At 48.2% G+C, this 18,575-nt stretch overlaps 1 protein-coding gene across 1 annotated transcript in view; it reads right to left on the minus strand.

The window, feature by feature from the left end:
* The window catches only part of GALNT6 (polypeptide N-acetylgalactosaminyltransferase 6), a 245,689-nt gene that overhangs the window by 117,862 nt on the left and 109,252 nt on the right, over positions 1-18,575 (minus strand). The window contains exon 3 of the mRNA XM_085654494.1: positions 7,968-8,140. Coding sequence (XP_085510620.1) covers positions 7,968-8,140 — 173 coding nt within the window. The remainder of the gene's footprint in view (positions 1-7,967; positions 8,141-18,575) is intronic.

The raw sequence follows: 18,575 nt of genomic DNA on the forward strand, positions 1-18,575 counted from the left end.
TGATTGTGGGTTGCCTTGTGGGTGTGGTTTTAATTTTTGTTGTTCTTAATTTAAAATGAAACCGCATAACGGGGCCTGGATGATGTGGTTTTTGACATTGTTATCTACTGAGAATTGCTCCTCCTGTAATACCACGTGTTCCATGAATGTATGTCGTATGTTCCTACCATTGCTAGCGGCCGGCCGGAAGGTTGTGGGCCCATACTTGTATACTTTTAAGACCTGTAATAAACGGTTTCAAAAAAAAAAAAAAAAAAAAAAAAAAAAAAAAGACAGCACTGCTAACTTTTAGTTTCTATTTATGGCTCATGTAACAAAATGTTAACAGTATGTAATTATGATATCATTAATGCTGATTTTCAAAATTCAAAATAAAAAAAAAAAATTAAAAAAAAAAAAGACTGCACTGCTAACTGATGCCCATGTGCAATGGCCTTAATATACAAGCAGATCTTTAAGAGTAGATGGCTGTAGGGTGTTTAGCTGCCACGTACCCAAGAGCAGCCACTCTCCTGAGACACAAAAGGCGGTCTTCCTTCTCCCACGTTAAATGCAGACACAACGAGGGTCACCAAGGGACAGCAGAGGCAATGGAGAGCATTTTTCAGGCACAAGCCGGTAGGTTGAGAGGACGGCTTGAATAAGGCCCCTTTCTCACAGGCTCACTGTTCTGCGGAAACTAGATATCTTTAATCTGGCCAAAATGAGTTGGAGCTGCAGCAGGCAAACGCTGCCAAAAAACCTCAAAGGTAGCTCTGTTCGGGGAGAAGCGGCCGGCTCCAGCTGCGCCTGCAGAGAAGAGCAGTTCAGGAGGGAGCTGGAGGGCTAGAGCTGCAAATAATGTTGGAGCATCCACTCAACCCGGTCTCATAGAACATATAGCTCAATGGCCAAAAGTTGTATCAGAGATCTTCGATGACCTGTGTGAATCAAACTGGGAGGAGGGATGGCGGGCTCTCGACTGATCATAACATGCGTCACCACAATGGGTTCACCAGAAACTTTCAAGCGTCCCTCCCTTGTGTTTGGATTCAAACATATTTTGACCTCACAGAGTACCAAGCCCCGCTTTCTAACTTAATTCAGCTTATTATAAAGGGGCTCTGTGTCATCAGTTACTCCTGCATCAAGCTTCCACCAACTGGAAAAGATGCTCCCCGGCAAGAATTCCCATGGGGCATGGTCATGGGCTCCTGCAACAGACGGGGATCTACTGATGAAGACTGGATACTGGCTTTTGGCAAATGTGAAGATTGATGGTAAAGTTGTGTTGGGAGGCAAAAGGAGGGCCCCTGGCTCCTACACATTGGATTCAACATACCAGTAACTTGGTGAGCCCTAGGCGTTGCACCAATCACTCGAGTTAAGACCACCCATTGTAGCAAGTTGGTGAGGTAATGCCATTGACATTCTCCGCAGTCGTTTTTCCAAGGGTTTCTTCTCTTTAAAATGTTTCCACTTATGGTCAAGCTTTTTGTTAATCACTGAACCTTTGCGCAACTTTCAGGTGTAACCAACATGCATTCTAAAGCATGTCGTTATGCCTGCACCACACCTAGTTAGAGAAGAAGATTTAGTTTAAATAGATGGCCTCATTGGTGCATTTAGTTTACTCCCCTGTTCTGGTAGGAAACACTGCCACCTACTGGAGCTAGCTATTGATTGGAGTGCCAGTGAAGAGGGGCATGCTGGGTCCGTTTTACTTACTGTCGAGCGCATGCGCAGCAGCGACATTGTTCTGCTGTCAGTTATGGGGTTTAAAACAAACACTATCTGGCACATGCATCAACAATGCCATTTGCGATTCCTTATTAGCAAAAAATAAGGATTCGCTAATAAGGAATAGCAAAAGGCTATGCATGTAGAAATCGCTTACAAAATAGCGATTTCTAAACATTCCTTAATTGCGACTCGCAAATTGCGAGTCGCAATTAATGAATACCTCCCCAGTTATTCCTATGGGCCTAGAGGCCCATAGGAATGAATGGGAAGACTTTCTCAATTTGCGATTCTCAATTAGAGAATCGCAAATTGCTCATGCAATTTCAAGGGTGCCAGGGTGTCAAAAGGACACCCAGTTGCACCCCTGAAATCTGCATATATGAGTACATCTTGCACACACACATGCCCCAAGGGCATGTGTGTGTGTAAAATGGAACTTTGAAAAATGCACTTTAGTGCATTTTTCAAAGTTTTTGCAAATTACCATGAAGTTCAACTTCATGGTAATTTGCTCCCCCTATTAGCGAAATTGCTAATATTTTTACTTTAATGCATTGCATTTAAGGAATCTCCATTTGAGATTCCTTAAGGAATCGCAATTTAAACTTAAATTGCGATTTTTGCATTTGGGATGATGCATCCCAAATGCAAAAATACCGGTCGCAAAGGGGCAGATTCTGAGAATCTGCCCGTTTGCGACCGGTTTTTGTTTTGATGCATGTGGGCCATAGTTAGCAATCTTTCCGCCCCTTCGCTGTTCCTCCTCGGGAATGGTGGCATTAGCCACTTCCCCTGTTCTCACCGCTGCACCAGGGAGAGGACTGGGGTGTCTGAAGGAGCCCAGGGGACGGGGTGGCTCAAAGAAGCTTCGAGTGGGGTTTTCCTCATGCAGCCCTGCACACGACGGTCACTGTCAACAGGAGCTGTGCACTGCCTGCGAGTGTGCAGTATCGGTTCACACGGAAAGCTGCAGGGCTGGTGGTTCACACAACAGGGATTTATAAACACGTTTTCACTCTTAGAGATGCCACTAAGGAGAGTCCTGAACACTGGTTGCCCTAAACCTACAGGGCGAAGCCGGAAAACCAGCCTGCTTTTCTGAATGGCGAGCCCAGGCTGCACGAGGAGGAGGCAGGTGGATGGGCGAGGCGGAGGAACATGGGCGGAATTTGAGTAACATGGATCATTTTGGTAATTTAATTTCATGCAAAATTCCCAAAATTAAACCATTATGGCATGCCATGTAATTGTGCCATTTCACGTGATTACACCCCAGTTCATTTTAAAAATTATAGAGCAGGAACACCCTAACATGAGCGGTTGTTTTCCCCCCTTCACAGCACTTGTGTTTTTCATGCTATTTTTTTAGCGTGAAATGGATCCTCGTGTCACACATTTCACATAATTATATGTAATCTGCCCAAAAATTCATGTAACTAGGTGAAAGCTAATTACGCGAATTTTGAACATCCTCTTGTGGAGGTTCTAGCGGTTGAGTCTGCCCAGTGCATAAAGGTTGGTTATTCTGTGTGCTAGGACCAGAAACCTTTGACGTAAAAGCCTCTCTCTCCTCATTGGAAAGTGCACAGGCCGATACTAGGGACTTCTGCAACCTGAGGTTTTCTGCCAGACCAACTGAAAGATGCCATAAAGGAATCCCATGCTACCCGACCTGGAAGATGTTCTCACGGTCCTCGAGGCCTCCTAAGGTGTGGGCAGAGTCATGCACCCCCCTCAGGATTGGACACACAGAAAGGGTAACGTTTTTTAAAGCGAGACCCCCATCCCAGCAGACCTCTGCATTTTTATCAAGTCGGATTCTGATCTAAAAACAGATTCTGAAAAATGTCGTGAATTTCTTTCATTTGTTTTTGGTTGTTTTGTTTTCGTTGAGTTGTCGCTTTGCATTCGTCATGGAGAGGCTGTTTCTGTATTTTTTGTACAGTTCCTTTGAACATTGTAACTTTCTCTGTGCTGAACCCATGCAATAAATATTACACGATAACAAAAATATTGACATTCTACTTTATTTCACACTACTCCCACTTCTAAACGCTTTGGATAAAAGTTGTCCTTATTACCCAAATAATTGATACATATATTTTACCGACTAATGAACGATAGAGGACAGTGTTGACGGTGCAGGGATGTTACCGGGTGTCAGAAACCAGCATTTAACTCGCCATCTTGGTGGCATAGCTCAAGATGTGCTCCATTTATTGCACAATTAACTGGAAACAATCGCAACATGTTACCTGGGGAGAGAGACAGTATACACACACACACACACACACACACACACACACACAAAAACCCACAACAAAAAACCCAAGCATTTGCGACGAAATAGGTCTTGCATTTACGAGTGTTTGAGCTATTAACAATGCAATAGCTTACTCTTGCAAATGCGAGACCTATTGCATTGCAAATATTTGTTTGTTTACTAGCGCCCATGCAGCGCTTTCATAGTCATGAAGGCCGCACCCCTTTCTTTAGACAAGCCGCGTCAAAAGAAAGGGGTGTTGCAGAAATTAAAGTGAAACTGTGGCATGGGGCTCTTTGACAAAAAAAAAGCATCTGTTTGTCAAGTTGACAAACAGATGGTTTTTTTTTTGTAAAAGTGCCTATGCTCCGCTTTCACTTTAATAGCGGCCGCGCACCTTTCTTTAGATGCGGCTTGTCTAAAGAAAGGGGCGCAGCCTCCATGAATGTGAAAGCGCCGCATGGGTGATAGTAAACAAAACATTTTGAATAAATAAATACGCGCCGCCGCTATACTTACAGTAGACCATGCTGCTAAAAGAAATAAATTTAAAAAAACGCGCCCGCTACAGTTAAAGCGGATCGCCATTAGTAAATAAAATAAAAGCGCAATGTAGTGGGTGGAATAGGGGCAAACAATTAAAGAAAATAGTGCTCACAGCCTAGATAAACCAGACTGTGTAACAAGACAAGTAAAAGGTCCAGTCGCTATGGGAGGTAACAAATGCAGACAAAGCGGTACCAAGGAGGGACTAACAAGCCTAATAATGGATTGGAAACCAGTGTTTACGAATGACAATGACAACGCAATTAAAAATATGGGCAGAGAGTGAGCGGGGCTTCAAGTCTATACTCCAATACAGCATGCCTCGTAGCACCGAATGCGCTGCCCAGGCTCGACCTAAAAAAACCGGCACACACAAACACCCCCCCTATCCCCCCAGGTGCAGTTATTGAAAAGCATCCAACAGTGAGGTGACATTTACAACTTTGCCCAGCCAGTTCCTCTACAATACCCTGCTACTGGAAACGGAGAGACCCGGCCTAAATCTTGCAATCTAAGCTCTTGGAAAGTACCTTCTACAAAATGCGCGCTTTCAAGTGTGGCGCTCAAAAGTGCAGCAACTTATTGCCTGCGTTTTAGTCACCATAACTGATGTTCACCAAACCGATAGAAAGAGGTTAGTGATTGAGCAATAATAGGGGTTTTCAGGCTTTGGGTAGAGCTGGGCGGAGCAACATAGTTTGCTTTTGAAAATGAGCCTCCTATATGGTATTTCCCTCCAGTCAAACGCATCACATGTAAATTCACCTCATAAATATTCATTTGGGACATTCAGAAAACCTGCATATGAGGTATACCTGCAGAGAAAAGTCTTGCACACATTCTCCAACATAGCTCAGTTTAGCTAGTGTTAAAATGGTCTCACAATGCGGTGACGAGGATTTTGCAAAGCAGAAAAACACATTGTGAAGGTTAACTGGAAAACTTCCTGAAGGGCAAAAATTTGGAACTTTGCAAACTTCGCAGGTGGAAAAAAGCTTTGCACAGATTTGCTTTCAATACTGGTTGGCAGGCATGTCTTGATGGCACGAGTAGGACTGGTGGTAAGTGTCAGCTGGCATGTCCGCTGAGCTTGGTATCACGTATGAATGGGCCGGTTAGCCCCTCAAGTCTGGTTGAGCTTCAAGTCAAATGACGGGTTCCAGACAGATCTTTTGGTTCATCTAGATTAACTATGGAACTAGAGCTTATACAAAGTTTCTGGGTTGTCTTAACATGGCACAAATGGCTTCATAGAGGCTTCATATAGGTTTTATAAGAATGTATTTGGAGTTCTTACCTAATGCTCTAGGGCTCCTTGTGGTTAATTTTGCGCAGAGAGATAGAAGAAAAAGGAAAAGGGAGCTATTAAAGCACAATTTGAAAAGGGAGAGTCCCAGCCCAAAATGTATTTACCACTGCCTCAAGAGACATGAGTTTTAATTACAAGCACAAAGCAACAACTTGGTTTTCAGGTCTTTCCTGAAGTGGGTGTAGATTGGTTCCACCGTTAGGCTTTAGTTCCAGGCTAGGTCCCTCGACTCCCAGGGATGTCGCTCCATGGAACTTGGCACTTTATTATTGCAGCCACTGGGGCACAACCGTGTGCCCCCAAGGCAACTTTCATTTAGTTGCGCCATCTCGGGTTCAGACTAGGTGGGAAAGAAATGAATAAACATTTCCTCAGTGAAAAATGTGGAATTATGTGAAATTCCTCTGGTTGGTAGGTAGTGGGGAAAATTGTACCCTAGGGCATACCTCAAAAATCATGCTAGATCCTGGAAGGTGACTCACTAGAGGAGAAAATATCTTGCACCAGCTGCACACACCACTTGCACAGATTTCATCATTTTACATTCTTCCCCTTATTCGGAGGAAGATTATCAAACAAAAAGGAATAACCAAAAAATGACGCAATGTGCTTGAAACCCTGTAATTGGTAATTATATGAGTTCATATTTGCTTAATACAGATTTTGCCAAGCCTAATTCAGACCTATTCTAGCCGCTTGGCTCTGGAGTCTATGAAGTCTATCTATGATCTTCTGGAGGAGCCTGGTGTAAACGATGTCACATACTTTCACCGGACCATCACAAGCATTCGTCAACCATACTCAGTGGTTGGTTTTGAGGAGTAGAATGATTCTCCAGAGAACTGCCAATTGATGCCCTTGATGACTGCACTGGCCCATGGAAAGAACTAAAGAGAGTTCAAAGTTGAATAAAACTCCCTGGTTTTCAACTTTCAATAAATAAGAAAGGGGTGCCCAGACACCGGCAAGCCACTAAAAGAGCAGAGAAGTGGCATCATGGCGTCCCATAATCATTATTCCAGGTTGGGCTCCTCTCTGTCAAAGGAAACTTCCTTCATCCAGAACAATAAATGGTCCAAGACCGGTGAAGGTGATGAGCCGGTTTTTTCACTGAAAGTTGATTTGAATGACATCAGTGCACATGTAGTGGTGCACCTGCACTGCTCCGGGAGATGCAGCATGGAAGGGACGGCAGCAGGGGACCTCCCGGTGATGTCTTCTGAGACTACAATTCACTTGTCACAAGTTAAACCTCTGCGATAAAATTAGGATTTAAAGCCCAAATCCATTCAAAGCCGAAGCCAGAGATTCCTCCTCAAACTTTGAGTCTGCTCAGCAGTATAACATGGTCCCCTGTGTCATGGGCTGCTGAGAAGCCAAGGAAAACGAGGGCTGTGTTCTTGTTTTCACCCATGATGACCGCAGCTCATCTTTGGCATTAGCCAGTGTGGATTTGAGGTCTCTTGCCTACTTGACCCCAGACTGGTCATCATGAGATTTTGATTGCTGTACTGACTCCCAGGTGTCTCGTCACACCGCTCTCAGTCCCAGTTAATTAACAACCTTTCATTCAGTAATCCTGCCCCCCCGCCCCTTCTCAACTAGAACTGGTAACCTCTAGGGTGCGGTGAAAAAGTGCCTGTTAAATAAAAAGAGATACATTTGGAGCTTTTAGAGAAATTGCATTTTACCGAAGCAGCAAAGCGAGCCTCTGTCCAAGGGGCGATAGTACAAGTAACAAGCTGCACAAAACTGCACAAAGCTTAAGTAGCTAACAGGAGTATTAAGATTATGCACGAGATTGGAACAAAATGGGGTTCACTTACAGAAGGAAAGTTTGCGTGCAATAGCTTGATGAAACGCGTAAAGTGGAGAACCCTACAGCCCAAAAAATTGGGAGCACTAGTTAAAGAGGCCGTATGGTGAATTATGTCACTACAGATCTCAAACCCCCAGCTGACATCAAAAACGTTCTATAATGTTTATTGTTAGAGAAGCATGAATAGACAAAACTGTGCTTTTTTGTACACTAGATGGGCCCTTTAAAGAGAAGGGGGCCTTGAGTGAGAAAAGAGACCTGTGAATATGGTCATTATTAAAAGGCACAGGGATGACTGCGCTACTCACCATCAATACTAGCGTCGTCCACCAAAATGATTTCCTTCAGGAGGATGGCCGGGGTGGAGTGCAGCACGCTGTACACAGTCCGCAGGAGCGTGGACCATGCCTCGTTGTGGAACACAATGATGACGCTGGTGGTCTGGAGAGCGGGGCAGCGCTTGAATTTCTGCTCAATGCACCTGCAAGAGGACATAGTTCACATCACTGAGGCAGCGGCGGCATTTCTGTATATCGGGTGTCTGCTATTTTCAATCATTAGAGCAAACATTGTTGGTCGATAGACCATTTTTGAAACAATTTCGGTATATAAAGCCATTGAGGTGGTGGAGCAAAAGGACTAGGACAATTTAATTGCGTCAGTTTCATTGATGAGACAGATGACCTAGTGATTTCTGCTCCCCGATTACTTCTTCAATCATGATCCACCACTCTACACTGCGCATGCAAACACCAAAAGAAAAGGAAAAACATTCAAGTCTGGTAGCTCACTGAACAAATGCATCCCAATGCAGGAACCAATTTGATCTCATGATCACAGGTTCAAAACCCAACGGAGCCTCTGAGCCTTTTGACCTTCTAAGGTCAATAAAATCAATACCATTAAGTTGATTTACAAACGTTTGTTCAGCTTCAAGTTGTCCCTGGAGGTGAACTTGTGCCTTTCAAATACACCCTGTTGTAGCACCATTTTCCAGCCTGTTGGCCTCTGATCCCTCCCTTAAACCTATGCAGAGGCGGCAGGGCCTGCAGTGTGTGGCAGCTGAAGATTCACAATTCAAGCCCAGAAGGCCTGATAAATGAACATGGCATACCACCTCACAGAAAGCAATTTAACTGAACATATCCCCCACACTTTTTGCATAAGGTTTTGGAATCTTGACCTTAATGTTTGACCATAGGAACCTTGCCTCTAAAGCACCCCTCCACCGGGACGAAAAATTAACCTGTGACATAGAACAAGTTTATGAAAAAGAGGCAATAACGTCCAGTAAGCATGCAGTCGCTACTTAGAAGACTATCACTAGTTGAGAGCAAGTTCAAAATTAAACTTTCGACTTTAACCCCCAGTCTGCCTCACCACCAGTATGCAGTAGTAGGGGATGAGGAATTGATCGGTCTCTTTACAAACAGAAAAATGTCATTAAAGCACCTTTTACCCCGCCTAACAGAACAATTTGGTCTCATTCAATAAGCCCTCGAGTGACTGCTTTCTGCAGCTTGCCTATCAAGCCTGCTGAGTCCTCCTCTCCTCGAAGAGCTTTTGTCTGAATATGGCAAACACTATAAATGTGTGTAGTTTCCCCACCTCAGGCTAACCTCCCCTTGTTCCTTGGAGACGTTGCCAGCAAGTCCACGCTGTGCCCTTTTATTTCTATAGATGCACCCTGTGGCAGTTTACTACCAGCACCAGAACTCAGACTGTAGGCCTGACTGGAATCCAACCGTCCCTGGAACGCCCGCCCATTCCATGCTGCGGAATGCCTTTGAGGCACCATGGAAAGAACCTCCAAGACTTCACCTATACCTTTAGGGGCCTGACATGCCAAAGGTTAACCAAACGCTCAAGAATAGGGATAGTGATTTACACCGGAGGGAAATTTCGGACCTCTGCACGGTCACACCTGTAAAACTTGAAGAACAAGTTCCCCTGTTAAGAATTAGGCAAAAGATTTGATTCCAGCAAGCTGGGTGTAGGGTCGGCTTTCACGCAAACGAGCTGGAGGGATATCCACCACCCTTATTTCATTGCCTCTTCCTCTACTTGCAAAATAATAACATTGGACCAGGTCACCCACAGCTCCCAGGGGCGGCACATCAGTTTGAGCGCAGGAGAGCCGCCACACTGAAATTGCCCCAAGAGTTTAAAAATAAAATGGTAATGAAGTTAATTCATTACCATTTTATTTTTCGTCATCCCGTCCTGCACGGAGAGTCAGGAAAGGGGTGGGGCTGTTGCTGACTGGCAGCAGAAGAAAGAGCAGGGCCCTTTCAGTTTAAAGGGCGCATGTCTTTTGGCCCGCCGTCTTTTGGTGGCCAGCCACACATGCGCACTTTAAACCTCTCGAAGGCAGCTGGGTTAGAGAAAGCAAAAGCCTCCAGTGCTCTTCTGAGCACGGATACAGGCTGCTCCCACCAATCCCGGTGCTGCTCTCATGCTGGTGAGAGCAGCACCAGGATTGGCATGGGAGTTTGAAGCCTACCTGCCTTGAGGAGAGAAGACCATTAAGAAGGACGTCACGGAGGGAGGAGCCTAGCGCTTGACCAAGATGGCCGCGTGAGCCTTGAGCTCCCGAGACCCTCGTGCCCTCTGTCGTCTATCCTGTATATAATCCTGTTTGTATGCATGGCATCGTGTAGATGACTTGTCAGGGAGGCGATCGATGCCACCCGAGGTCGAATCGCCCACCGGGAACCGGAGTTATGCATGGCGGAAGATTGAGGCCCATCTCCGAGGGATGCCAGGGGCTCGAGTTGGCAGGATGCCCGACCTCTAATTGAACAACAGCGGCCAGGCGAGGTGTGAACTGCCGGACGGAGGTCCCTATCCTTTCACTTTCACTTTCTCGCCCTTTGTCTGCCCAGCCCAGGGAGTGCTCGCGTCTGCTTTATTATCATTTGGACGCTCTGCATGCCACACTGGCGACCCATCGTAAGACGGAGCACTCCTGGTCTCTCTCGCTGAGAGAGGGCAGTCCTGTTTGACCCGACTTGCTTGAGCCCACCATGTCGGGCAAAGCAGAGGTGGACCGGCCGAAGCCCAAGGCCACCAGGCAGGGAGCCTACACTCAAGCCAATAACATGGACCGCTATGCCCAGCAGAAGGGGTCACCAGGTGCACCGAGCCAGTCCCCGGACACACAGAAGACTGCCTCACCCTTGGCCCCGGAGCTCTCACTGCAGGATGTCATGGGTGCACTCGACGGGCTGCAGACTTCGATTGGGAGACAGTTTGATGCCCTGGCGCACAAAGTGGATACCATCTTGGTGGATGTTAATCGGATCCGCGCGGATTTGGGCAAAACAAATGAACGGGTCAAATCCCTGGATATCAAGACCACGGGCCTCGCCGATGATGTCTCGGACCTGCAGACCGAGGTCCGTAAGTTGCGGACCGAGAATGATCTCGCCGCCCGTCGGCTGGAGGACTTCGAGAGCCGGGCCAGGCGCAACAACGTGCGCGTTATCGGGGTCCCGGAGTCCTCGGACGAGACTTCAGTGGACCTGCTCGTGGAGGACTTGGTGCTCAATCATCTGCAGCCTAAGGGTCTAGGGAAGTTCTTCGCAGTTGAGCGGGCCCATAGAGTGCCGGGTGGGCGGCCCAAGGTGGGAGCCACACCGAGGCCGATCGTCGCCCGGCTCTTTCATTTTCGAGACCGGGACGCTATCCTGCAGGCCTCGAGGGTAACGGGCCCGGTCCCTTTCCAGAACGCGTCGGTGAATTTCTATCCTGACTTCACCCAGCAGGTGCAGAGGCAGCGGCAGGGCTTCCTGGGGGTGAAGAGGAGGCTTCGGGAGAGGGAACTGAAATACGCCATGCTCTTCCCTGCCAGACTACGTGTGGTGTTTGAAGACCGAACATTCTTCTTTGAGTCGCCTGCCATGGCGGATGAATGGCTGGACGCTCTGCCTCGACGACGCACGGAAGAGGACACTGCCGTAGACGGGGACAGTGGCCGGGATGAACAAGGTTGATGTCTTCGGAACCGGACTGACTCGGACTGACTTTAGATAATGACTTGCAGTAAATACGGAGGTTGTGGGAGGACGAGGGGAGCTCTTTCCTCCCTTAGGGTACTTTTTGTAGATTTTGGGTTTGGTAGGGCGACAGGCACACTGCAAGTTGGGGGGGCTTTGTAAGCTGCAGCAGGGGTGCAGGGTGGGGGGGGTTTCCGGGATTTTGGGTTTGTTGTTGGGGGGTTTGTTTCCGCAAGGCATAGTGATTATTTCCAGGACTGTTCCATGGTGGCTCTTCGGGTGTGGGGTGGGCCTCTTTACGTTTGGGGATGGGGGGTAGGGGTTTAAGTGTTATAAGCTGGAATGTTAATGGTTTGGGGGATCGCATTAAGCGTGGGATTGTTTTGCAATTCTTGAAACGGTCATTGCCGGATGTTGCCCTGCTGCAGGAGACGCATCTTATAGGTAATACGTGCTATGCCCTGAATAGGAAGGGTTATAAATTCATAGCTCATTCGGGATTCTCCTCTGGGTCCAGGGGTGTGGGCATCCTAGTCAGAGCCTCGCTACCATTTGAGGTGGACTCCACCATTGTTGATGATAGGGGGAGGTTTGTGGCGGTGGCGGGGCAGTGGGAAGGAAGAACTTTGGTTTTAGTTTCGGTTTATGTCCCGCCGGCCCTGCAGGCCTCCACGTTCACAGATCTGGGTAGGGCCCTGCTGGATCTCCCGGGGGGTATGCTTGTAGTGGGAGGTGATTTCAACGCTGTTGGCTCCGGCCTGCTGGATAGATACCCGCCCAGAGACACTGGGGGGGCTCAGAAGTGGCTTCCAGACTTTCTAGATACGCTTGGCCTGATAGACTGCTGGAGGCTCCGGCACCCCACACAGAGCCAATACACTTTCCACTCCGGGGCGCATGGTAGCCTTTCTAGGATTGACTACCTACTCACTCTGGCTGCGCATGCCTCATTGGTGTCTGAGGCCAGGCACATGGCGCGTGGTATATCTGACCATTCGCCGGTGTGGGTCAGGCTGGATCTGGGTCGAGAGGGAGGGGGAAGGGTGGCCCCTATCAACCCTTGGTATTTTCGAGACCCCAAGATGCGCAGCGCGCTGGTAAAGACAGTAGATAATTTTTTCAAGGACAATCGGGGATCCGTGGACTCGGCAGTGTCGCTGTGGGAAGCATTTAAGACCGTGCTGAGAGGGGAAGCCCTCTCCCTTGTAGTGGCTGCCAAGCGGCGGAGAGATGGCGAGGTTTTGCAGGTTGAGGAGGAGATCGCGGCTTTGGAGGGAGCGCTGGAGGAGGAGGTTACAGAGGCCTCACTGCATGAGCTGTGCTTGAAGCAATCCGAGTATAGGGACCTGGTGACGAATGCCGCTAAGACCCTCGGTAGGGAACAGCAGGGCCGTCTGTATGATGTTGGTGACAAGGCCGGGAAACTCCTGGCTTGGCTGGACAAAAAAGAACGGGTCAATAGAGTAGTGCCGGAGTTGACGGGAGAGGGGGGAGAGGTGATTGTGGAACCTGAGAGGATTGTGCAGTGTTTCTCGGACTATTTCCGTATGGTTTATGCCTCAGTGTCGGACAGGCCGCCCGAGGACTCGCGTGACCTCCTGCGTGATATTGCATTGCCCTGTCTCTCTGATATAGATAGGGACGATCTAGATGGTGACATAACGGTCGATGAGGTGGCGGGGGCTATCCGCGCGTTGAACTCGGGCAAGGCCTCGGGTCCGAACGGCTTGCCGGTCGACCTGTACAAGCTGTTTCCGGATAGGGTTGCCCCTCACCTGCGCGCCATGTTCGTGGAGGCGCGGGGGAGTGGGGCCCTCCCGTTGGATCAGCGACTGGCGACGATTGTGGTTATACACAAAGAGGGCAAACCCCGAGATAAGTGCACCTCATATAGGCCTATCTCACTCCTTAACGCAGAGCCGAAAATTCTGGCTAAAATCCTGGCGGCCCGGTTGATTAGGGTACTCGGTGACTTGGTCCATCCGGATCAATCCGGATTCATCCCGCACCGTAACACAGCGTTAAATCTTCGGCGCCTTCATGGTGTAATCGCCAGGGCGGGCACGCTGCGTGAACCAGCTATTGTGGCGTCTCTCGATGCCACGATGGCCTTTGACACGGTGGAATGGGCATATTTGTGGGCCGTGTTGACCAAGTTCGGCTTTGGCCACGGTTTTGTGAGCTGGGTGAGGTTGCTGTATGAGGGCCCTCTCGCGAGTGTGGTGGTAAATGGCCGGGCGTCGACTCCGTTTCAGCTTGGGAGGGGTACTCGGCAAGGTTGTCCCCTGTCGCCATTGTTGTTTGCCCTCGCCCTTGAGCCGCTGGCTGCGTGGATACGCTGGCACCCGGATATACGGGGACTTAGATGGTCGCCTGAACACGAGGACCGTATATCGCTCTATGCTGATGACATCCTGTTGTATCTTGCCTCACCCAAGAAATCACTTATAGTGGTCTGTGACGTACTCACATCTTTCGGTAGGAACTCGGGTCTCGTTATCAACTGGAGTAAATCGTATTTATATGTTCTTAGTGGCGAGGTTCCACCGATCCCTCGAACTTGTTCGATCCAGGTTGCTCAGCAGGGCTTCGTGTATCTGGGGATCTTTATCTCCATGGACTCTGCCGTGCGATATGAGAGGAACCTGCTCCCCCCCCCTAGCGCGCCTGAGGCGGGATGTGGAGGGCTGGCGGAGGCTGCCGCTCTCCCTCGTTGGGCGCGCGGCCCTGTTCAAAATGATGTCTCTTCCCCGGTTCCTCTACGCACTGCAGAATACTTTGGATTGGGTACCGGCCAACTACTTTCGGGAGGTCGAAGGCCTCCAACGAACGTTGCTGTGGGACGGGCGGCCGCGAATAGCTATTGCAAAGTTGACGCTCCCATGGTACGACGGGGGTATTGCGCTTCCAGACATCCGACGGTACTATTGGGCCACCCAGCTGAGTGCGATTAATCATGGGTTTTATGGCCCTGCCCTCAGCCCTGGGTATGCCATGGACAGGTGGTTGCTGCGTGGTGGTAACTATTACAGGGCGTTGTATTCGCGGTCCCTGGACTCGTCCCTCACGGGGCCCACTGGTGTGGCGGTGCGTGTGTGGAAGATGGCAACTGACTCGCTGGGCTGGAAGGATAGGCTCACCCTCGCTACCCCGCTGTTTGAATCTGAGAGACTGGGTAGGCTTTGGCACACAAAAGGCTTTGACAAATGGGACTTGATCGGCATCTCCAGGGTTGGAGATGTCCTGATTAAGGGGAGGGTGAAGTCCTTTGAAGAGTTGCAGAAGGAGTATGAGCTGGGGCCATCTGAGTTTTTCCGCTATATTCAGGTGCGTCACGCCCTCCGATCAGTCCTCATAGAGGGTGAGAAGGTGCCTGAGTCCTCTCCTTTGGAGGACCGGGTCCTTGATGGCCATATGCCCGAGAGCACGATCTCGCTCATCTATAAGAAACTGATCAACGTCCGGGCGGATATGCTTCTGGGGTTGAGGGACCAGTGGTCTAGGGATGGCCTCGAGTTGGATGACGAGGATTGGCAGTCTGCTGTTTCCTCTCCTAAGGAGGTTGCGATCCCGTCGCGTCTGAGGCTGGTGCAGCTTAAAATACTGCATCGAGTGTACGTGACGGGGCCAAGGCTGGTTCACATGGGATTCTCGGAGGACGGCCTATGCAGGAGGGGATGTGGTATGGTGGGTACTTTCCTGCATATCATTTGGGAATGTGGTGTCATCACGGAATTCTGGCGGAGAGTCCATGCAGTGATGGGGGAGGTGACGGGCATTGCTATGCAGCCGGAAGCGCGGTGTTGTCTCCTGAATGTCTGGGGGCCCACTGATCATAATGCGGCGCAGACCCAATGGGTGACTCTGGGTAACATGGTCGCTAAGAGAGATATAGCGCGATTGTGGGGATCCGTGGGCCCCCCCACATTGACCGCGTGGAAAGAAAATATGGACTGGAGTATGCTAAGGGAGAAGACGGTATATTGCGCTAGAGGCCGCCCTCGGAAGTGGCACGCCATCTGGGGGCGGTGGAAACAATACAGGGGGGGAATTTGTCTTGCCCCTGATCTGGAACGCCCCGAGAAACAGCTTTCCTCCTAACCTTCTTTCCAGCTCAGTATGGTTAATGGACTTCTTTGGCCTCTTTTCACGGTACTGTAAATGGTAGATGATCGGGGTTCTGCCTCCCCTGGGGGGCTATCACCATGGGCATTCAGTGTTCTTGCCTTGCTGGGGGTTGTTGTGTGTTTTGTGTTTATTAAAAAATGGAATCTTTGCACTCCTCCTTCACTGTACTGTGGACGCGTCTCTGTTCCTCTTTATCGACGCTGCCGAACCTCCGGGTTGTCGGCTGAATAGCTGTGTCCAGACTTTTGAAAATAAAGGTTTTTATATAAAAAAAATAAAAATAAAAAAAATAAATAAAAAGAAGGACGTCACGCTCGCAGCTAAGTGCTTTTAATTTCATTATTATAATTTTCTTTAATGGCCCACCCACCTGACCTCCCTGGAGACATGCCAGCCGCCACTGAAAGCTCCTCTCTTTCAGTACTCTTCTACTTTGTGTTTCGGAAGCAGAGGCATCACGAACACCTCAGATTTGTGGATCTGGGGCATCTAAAGTTTGGCGCACTCTTCAAGTCTGTGTCCAGGATGAGCACAAAAAGGAAAATTAGGATCTTATGGAATTGAATGCTAGTTTGGCACCATGGTTAGCTGTCACACATTGAAGTCTCTGGACTGAACACGAGTCAGGTTGATGGGACTGAAAGGCCCCAGTCAGAAGAAAGATTGTGTTGTGAAACAAGTTGGTTCACATTAGTTATTGTTAGATTGGTTTAAAAAACTAAATCAGTTAAAAACTCCATCACAATTCCAATTGTCTCTTTCTAATTTGCTTTGATAACAAAGAGATGAAGAAGGACCAGAGGTGGTCCTTTCAGAGGAGGAAGTGAGGATGAAGGCATCGAGGAAGTTGCAAGTAAGGAAAAGCATACATAGCTGGCACTACAGCTGCTCCAAATGGATAAATGGACAGTTTTCCTGTGGTCGCAACGCAACTGGAAGCACACAAAATCACGTTCTTTAAATAGCGGTTAACAATAGATTCCTCTTCTGTTCTGGGGTGGTGCTGTTTGAAGAGATGGACGACAACTCGTTTTACTCTTAGCAGAGACCCCAGGAGCACAATTCATGCCCCCAAGTTCCACAGTGTCCTCTTAAGGATTTTAGTAGCCCTGGGCAAGGAATGTTTGGGGACCCCCTGTTCAGAGCAAATTAGAATTCGATTACCCATTTTTTGTTAATTCAAGCCCACATGATGCCAAACAATATTGAATTATACATTAACTTTCACACAAAAACAGCTGAAAGGCTTTCGTAGGATCCCAAAATTCCTTAAAATGACACTGGGTAGTGAAAGTTAGAGGTAGAGCTAAGCAGAGGGAGTTTTTTTTTTAAACTGAGTGGGAGAAAGATCACTTCACCAGGAGTGCCTTTGAAACATAGGGACTTTGGGCAATTGCTTACATTGTCCATGCCTTAAGATGTCTCCAATTAGTCTCACAGTAAAGAAACTGCAAAATGTACTTGTTCCACCGCAGACACCTTAGCCATGTCTACTCTACACAGGGTCTAAGTGAAGCACAGTTTGGAAGTTCCTAATGGTAAAATCTAAAACGAGAACAGAAGTAATCTGGATAATATCAAACCTTCAGACATCCTAGTAATTAAACTATCATTTCACAACAGAAAAGTTTATTGTTTACCAACTTCTGAAGACAGGCATGCTTCTCTCTTCATGCCCAAAATCATCAATGCTTTATACAGGGTTTTTTAAACCATCTTCTTTCTAAATTAATTTCAGCCTTTCAAAGCTCACTCAGCTGTTCGAGTGGTTCTATAAAATAAACTCTTCTGTAAAAGAGTTTATCTGTGTTAAATGAGGGCATTGCTGGAATCTATGACATAAGTGACATCAACAACACAGTAAGGTGGGCATCCTAGCCACCTTAGTGCTCAGACGTTCACGTCATTAATATTATTTGTACAAGCAAAGTTATCAATTTAAGTTATAGATATTAACAAGGGTGGTTGGTCATTCGTGCAGATGGAACTCTCCTCTTTGAGCATCGAGGAAAGCAGGTAGTTGTCGGACGGCCACCAACAAGCTTTGGTACCTGCAAGCACTTCGGTTGAGGAAATCATCTTTCAGATGACATAGGGAGCGGTGTAGAAAGCTGAGCCACACCGAGGGTCGGGCCTACAGTTCCCTAGAAGCCACCTGACCAGTGACTTTGAGCAGCCACAGCGGACGGTTCTGCGGACAGAACTTCAAGGTCGTGGATTTAGCGTTTTTGCCTGCAGCATGCAGGGGACTAGTTTCTCTAGCACAAGGGAGTTCTCGTGAAGTCTGGAGTTTGCAGAGGGGTTCACCTTCCTTTTGGAACTGGCATCTTGCCTTGGTCGAGTTGAAGTCCAGCAGGTGCAGGGTGGCTGCAACAGGTGCAGAGATTAGCTCCTCTCTTTGTGGAGTCCTGCCTGGTCGTGGAAATGAGTCTCTTCTTGGTATCAAGTCGAATCTAAGGTTCTGGTGTCTGAGGTGCCCTTAAGTCCTGGATTTAGGAGGTGTTAGTGGGTGTGATGACTCATAGCCAATGGGCACCTAGTCCTGCGGCTACTCCGCCTAGTAGTGACCATATTCAGTGGGGGTATGTCACTAAAACTAGTCAGAACCTGCTTTTGAAGCTAAATTTAAGGTTGCCAAAACCATTCTCAGTCATACACCTCAGCTGCAACTCCCTATAGGTGTGTTCAGCCTTGTGGAGGTGTACACATACTGCAAAGATAATTTTCCTGCCTGCCCACGAAAAACAGTGCTTGGGGCAGGGGGAGGCTTTGTCCTGGAGTGGGGGACAA

The sequence above is a fragment of the Triturus cristatus genome, chromosome 4_1 (assembly GCF_964204655.1).
Source record: "Triturus cristatus chromosome 4_1, aTriCri1.1, whole genome shotgun sequence".
In the NCBI taxonomy this organism is placed as follows: Eukaryota; Metazoa; Chordata; class Amphibia; order Caudata; family Salamandridae; genus Triturus; species Triturus cristatus.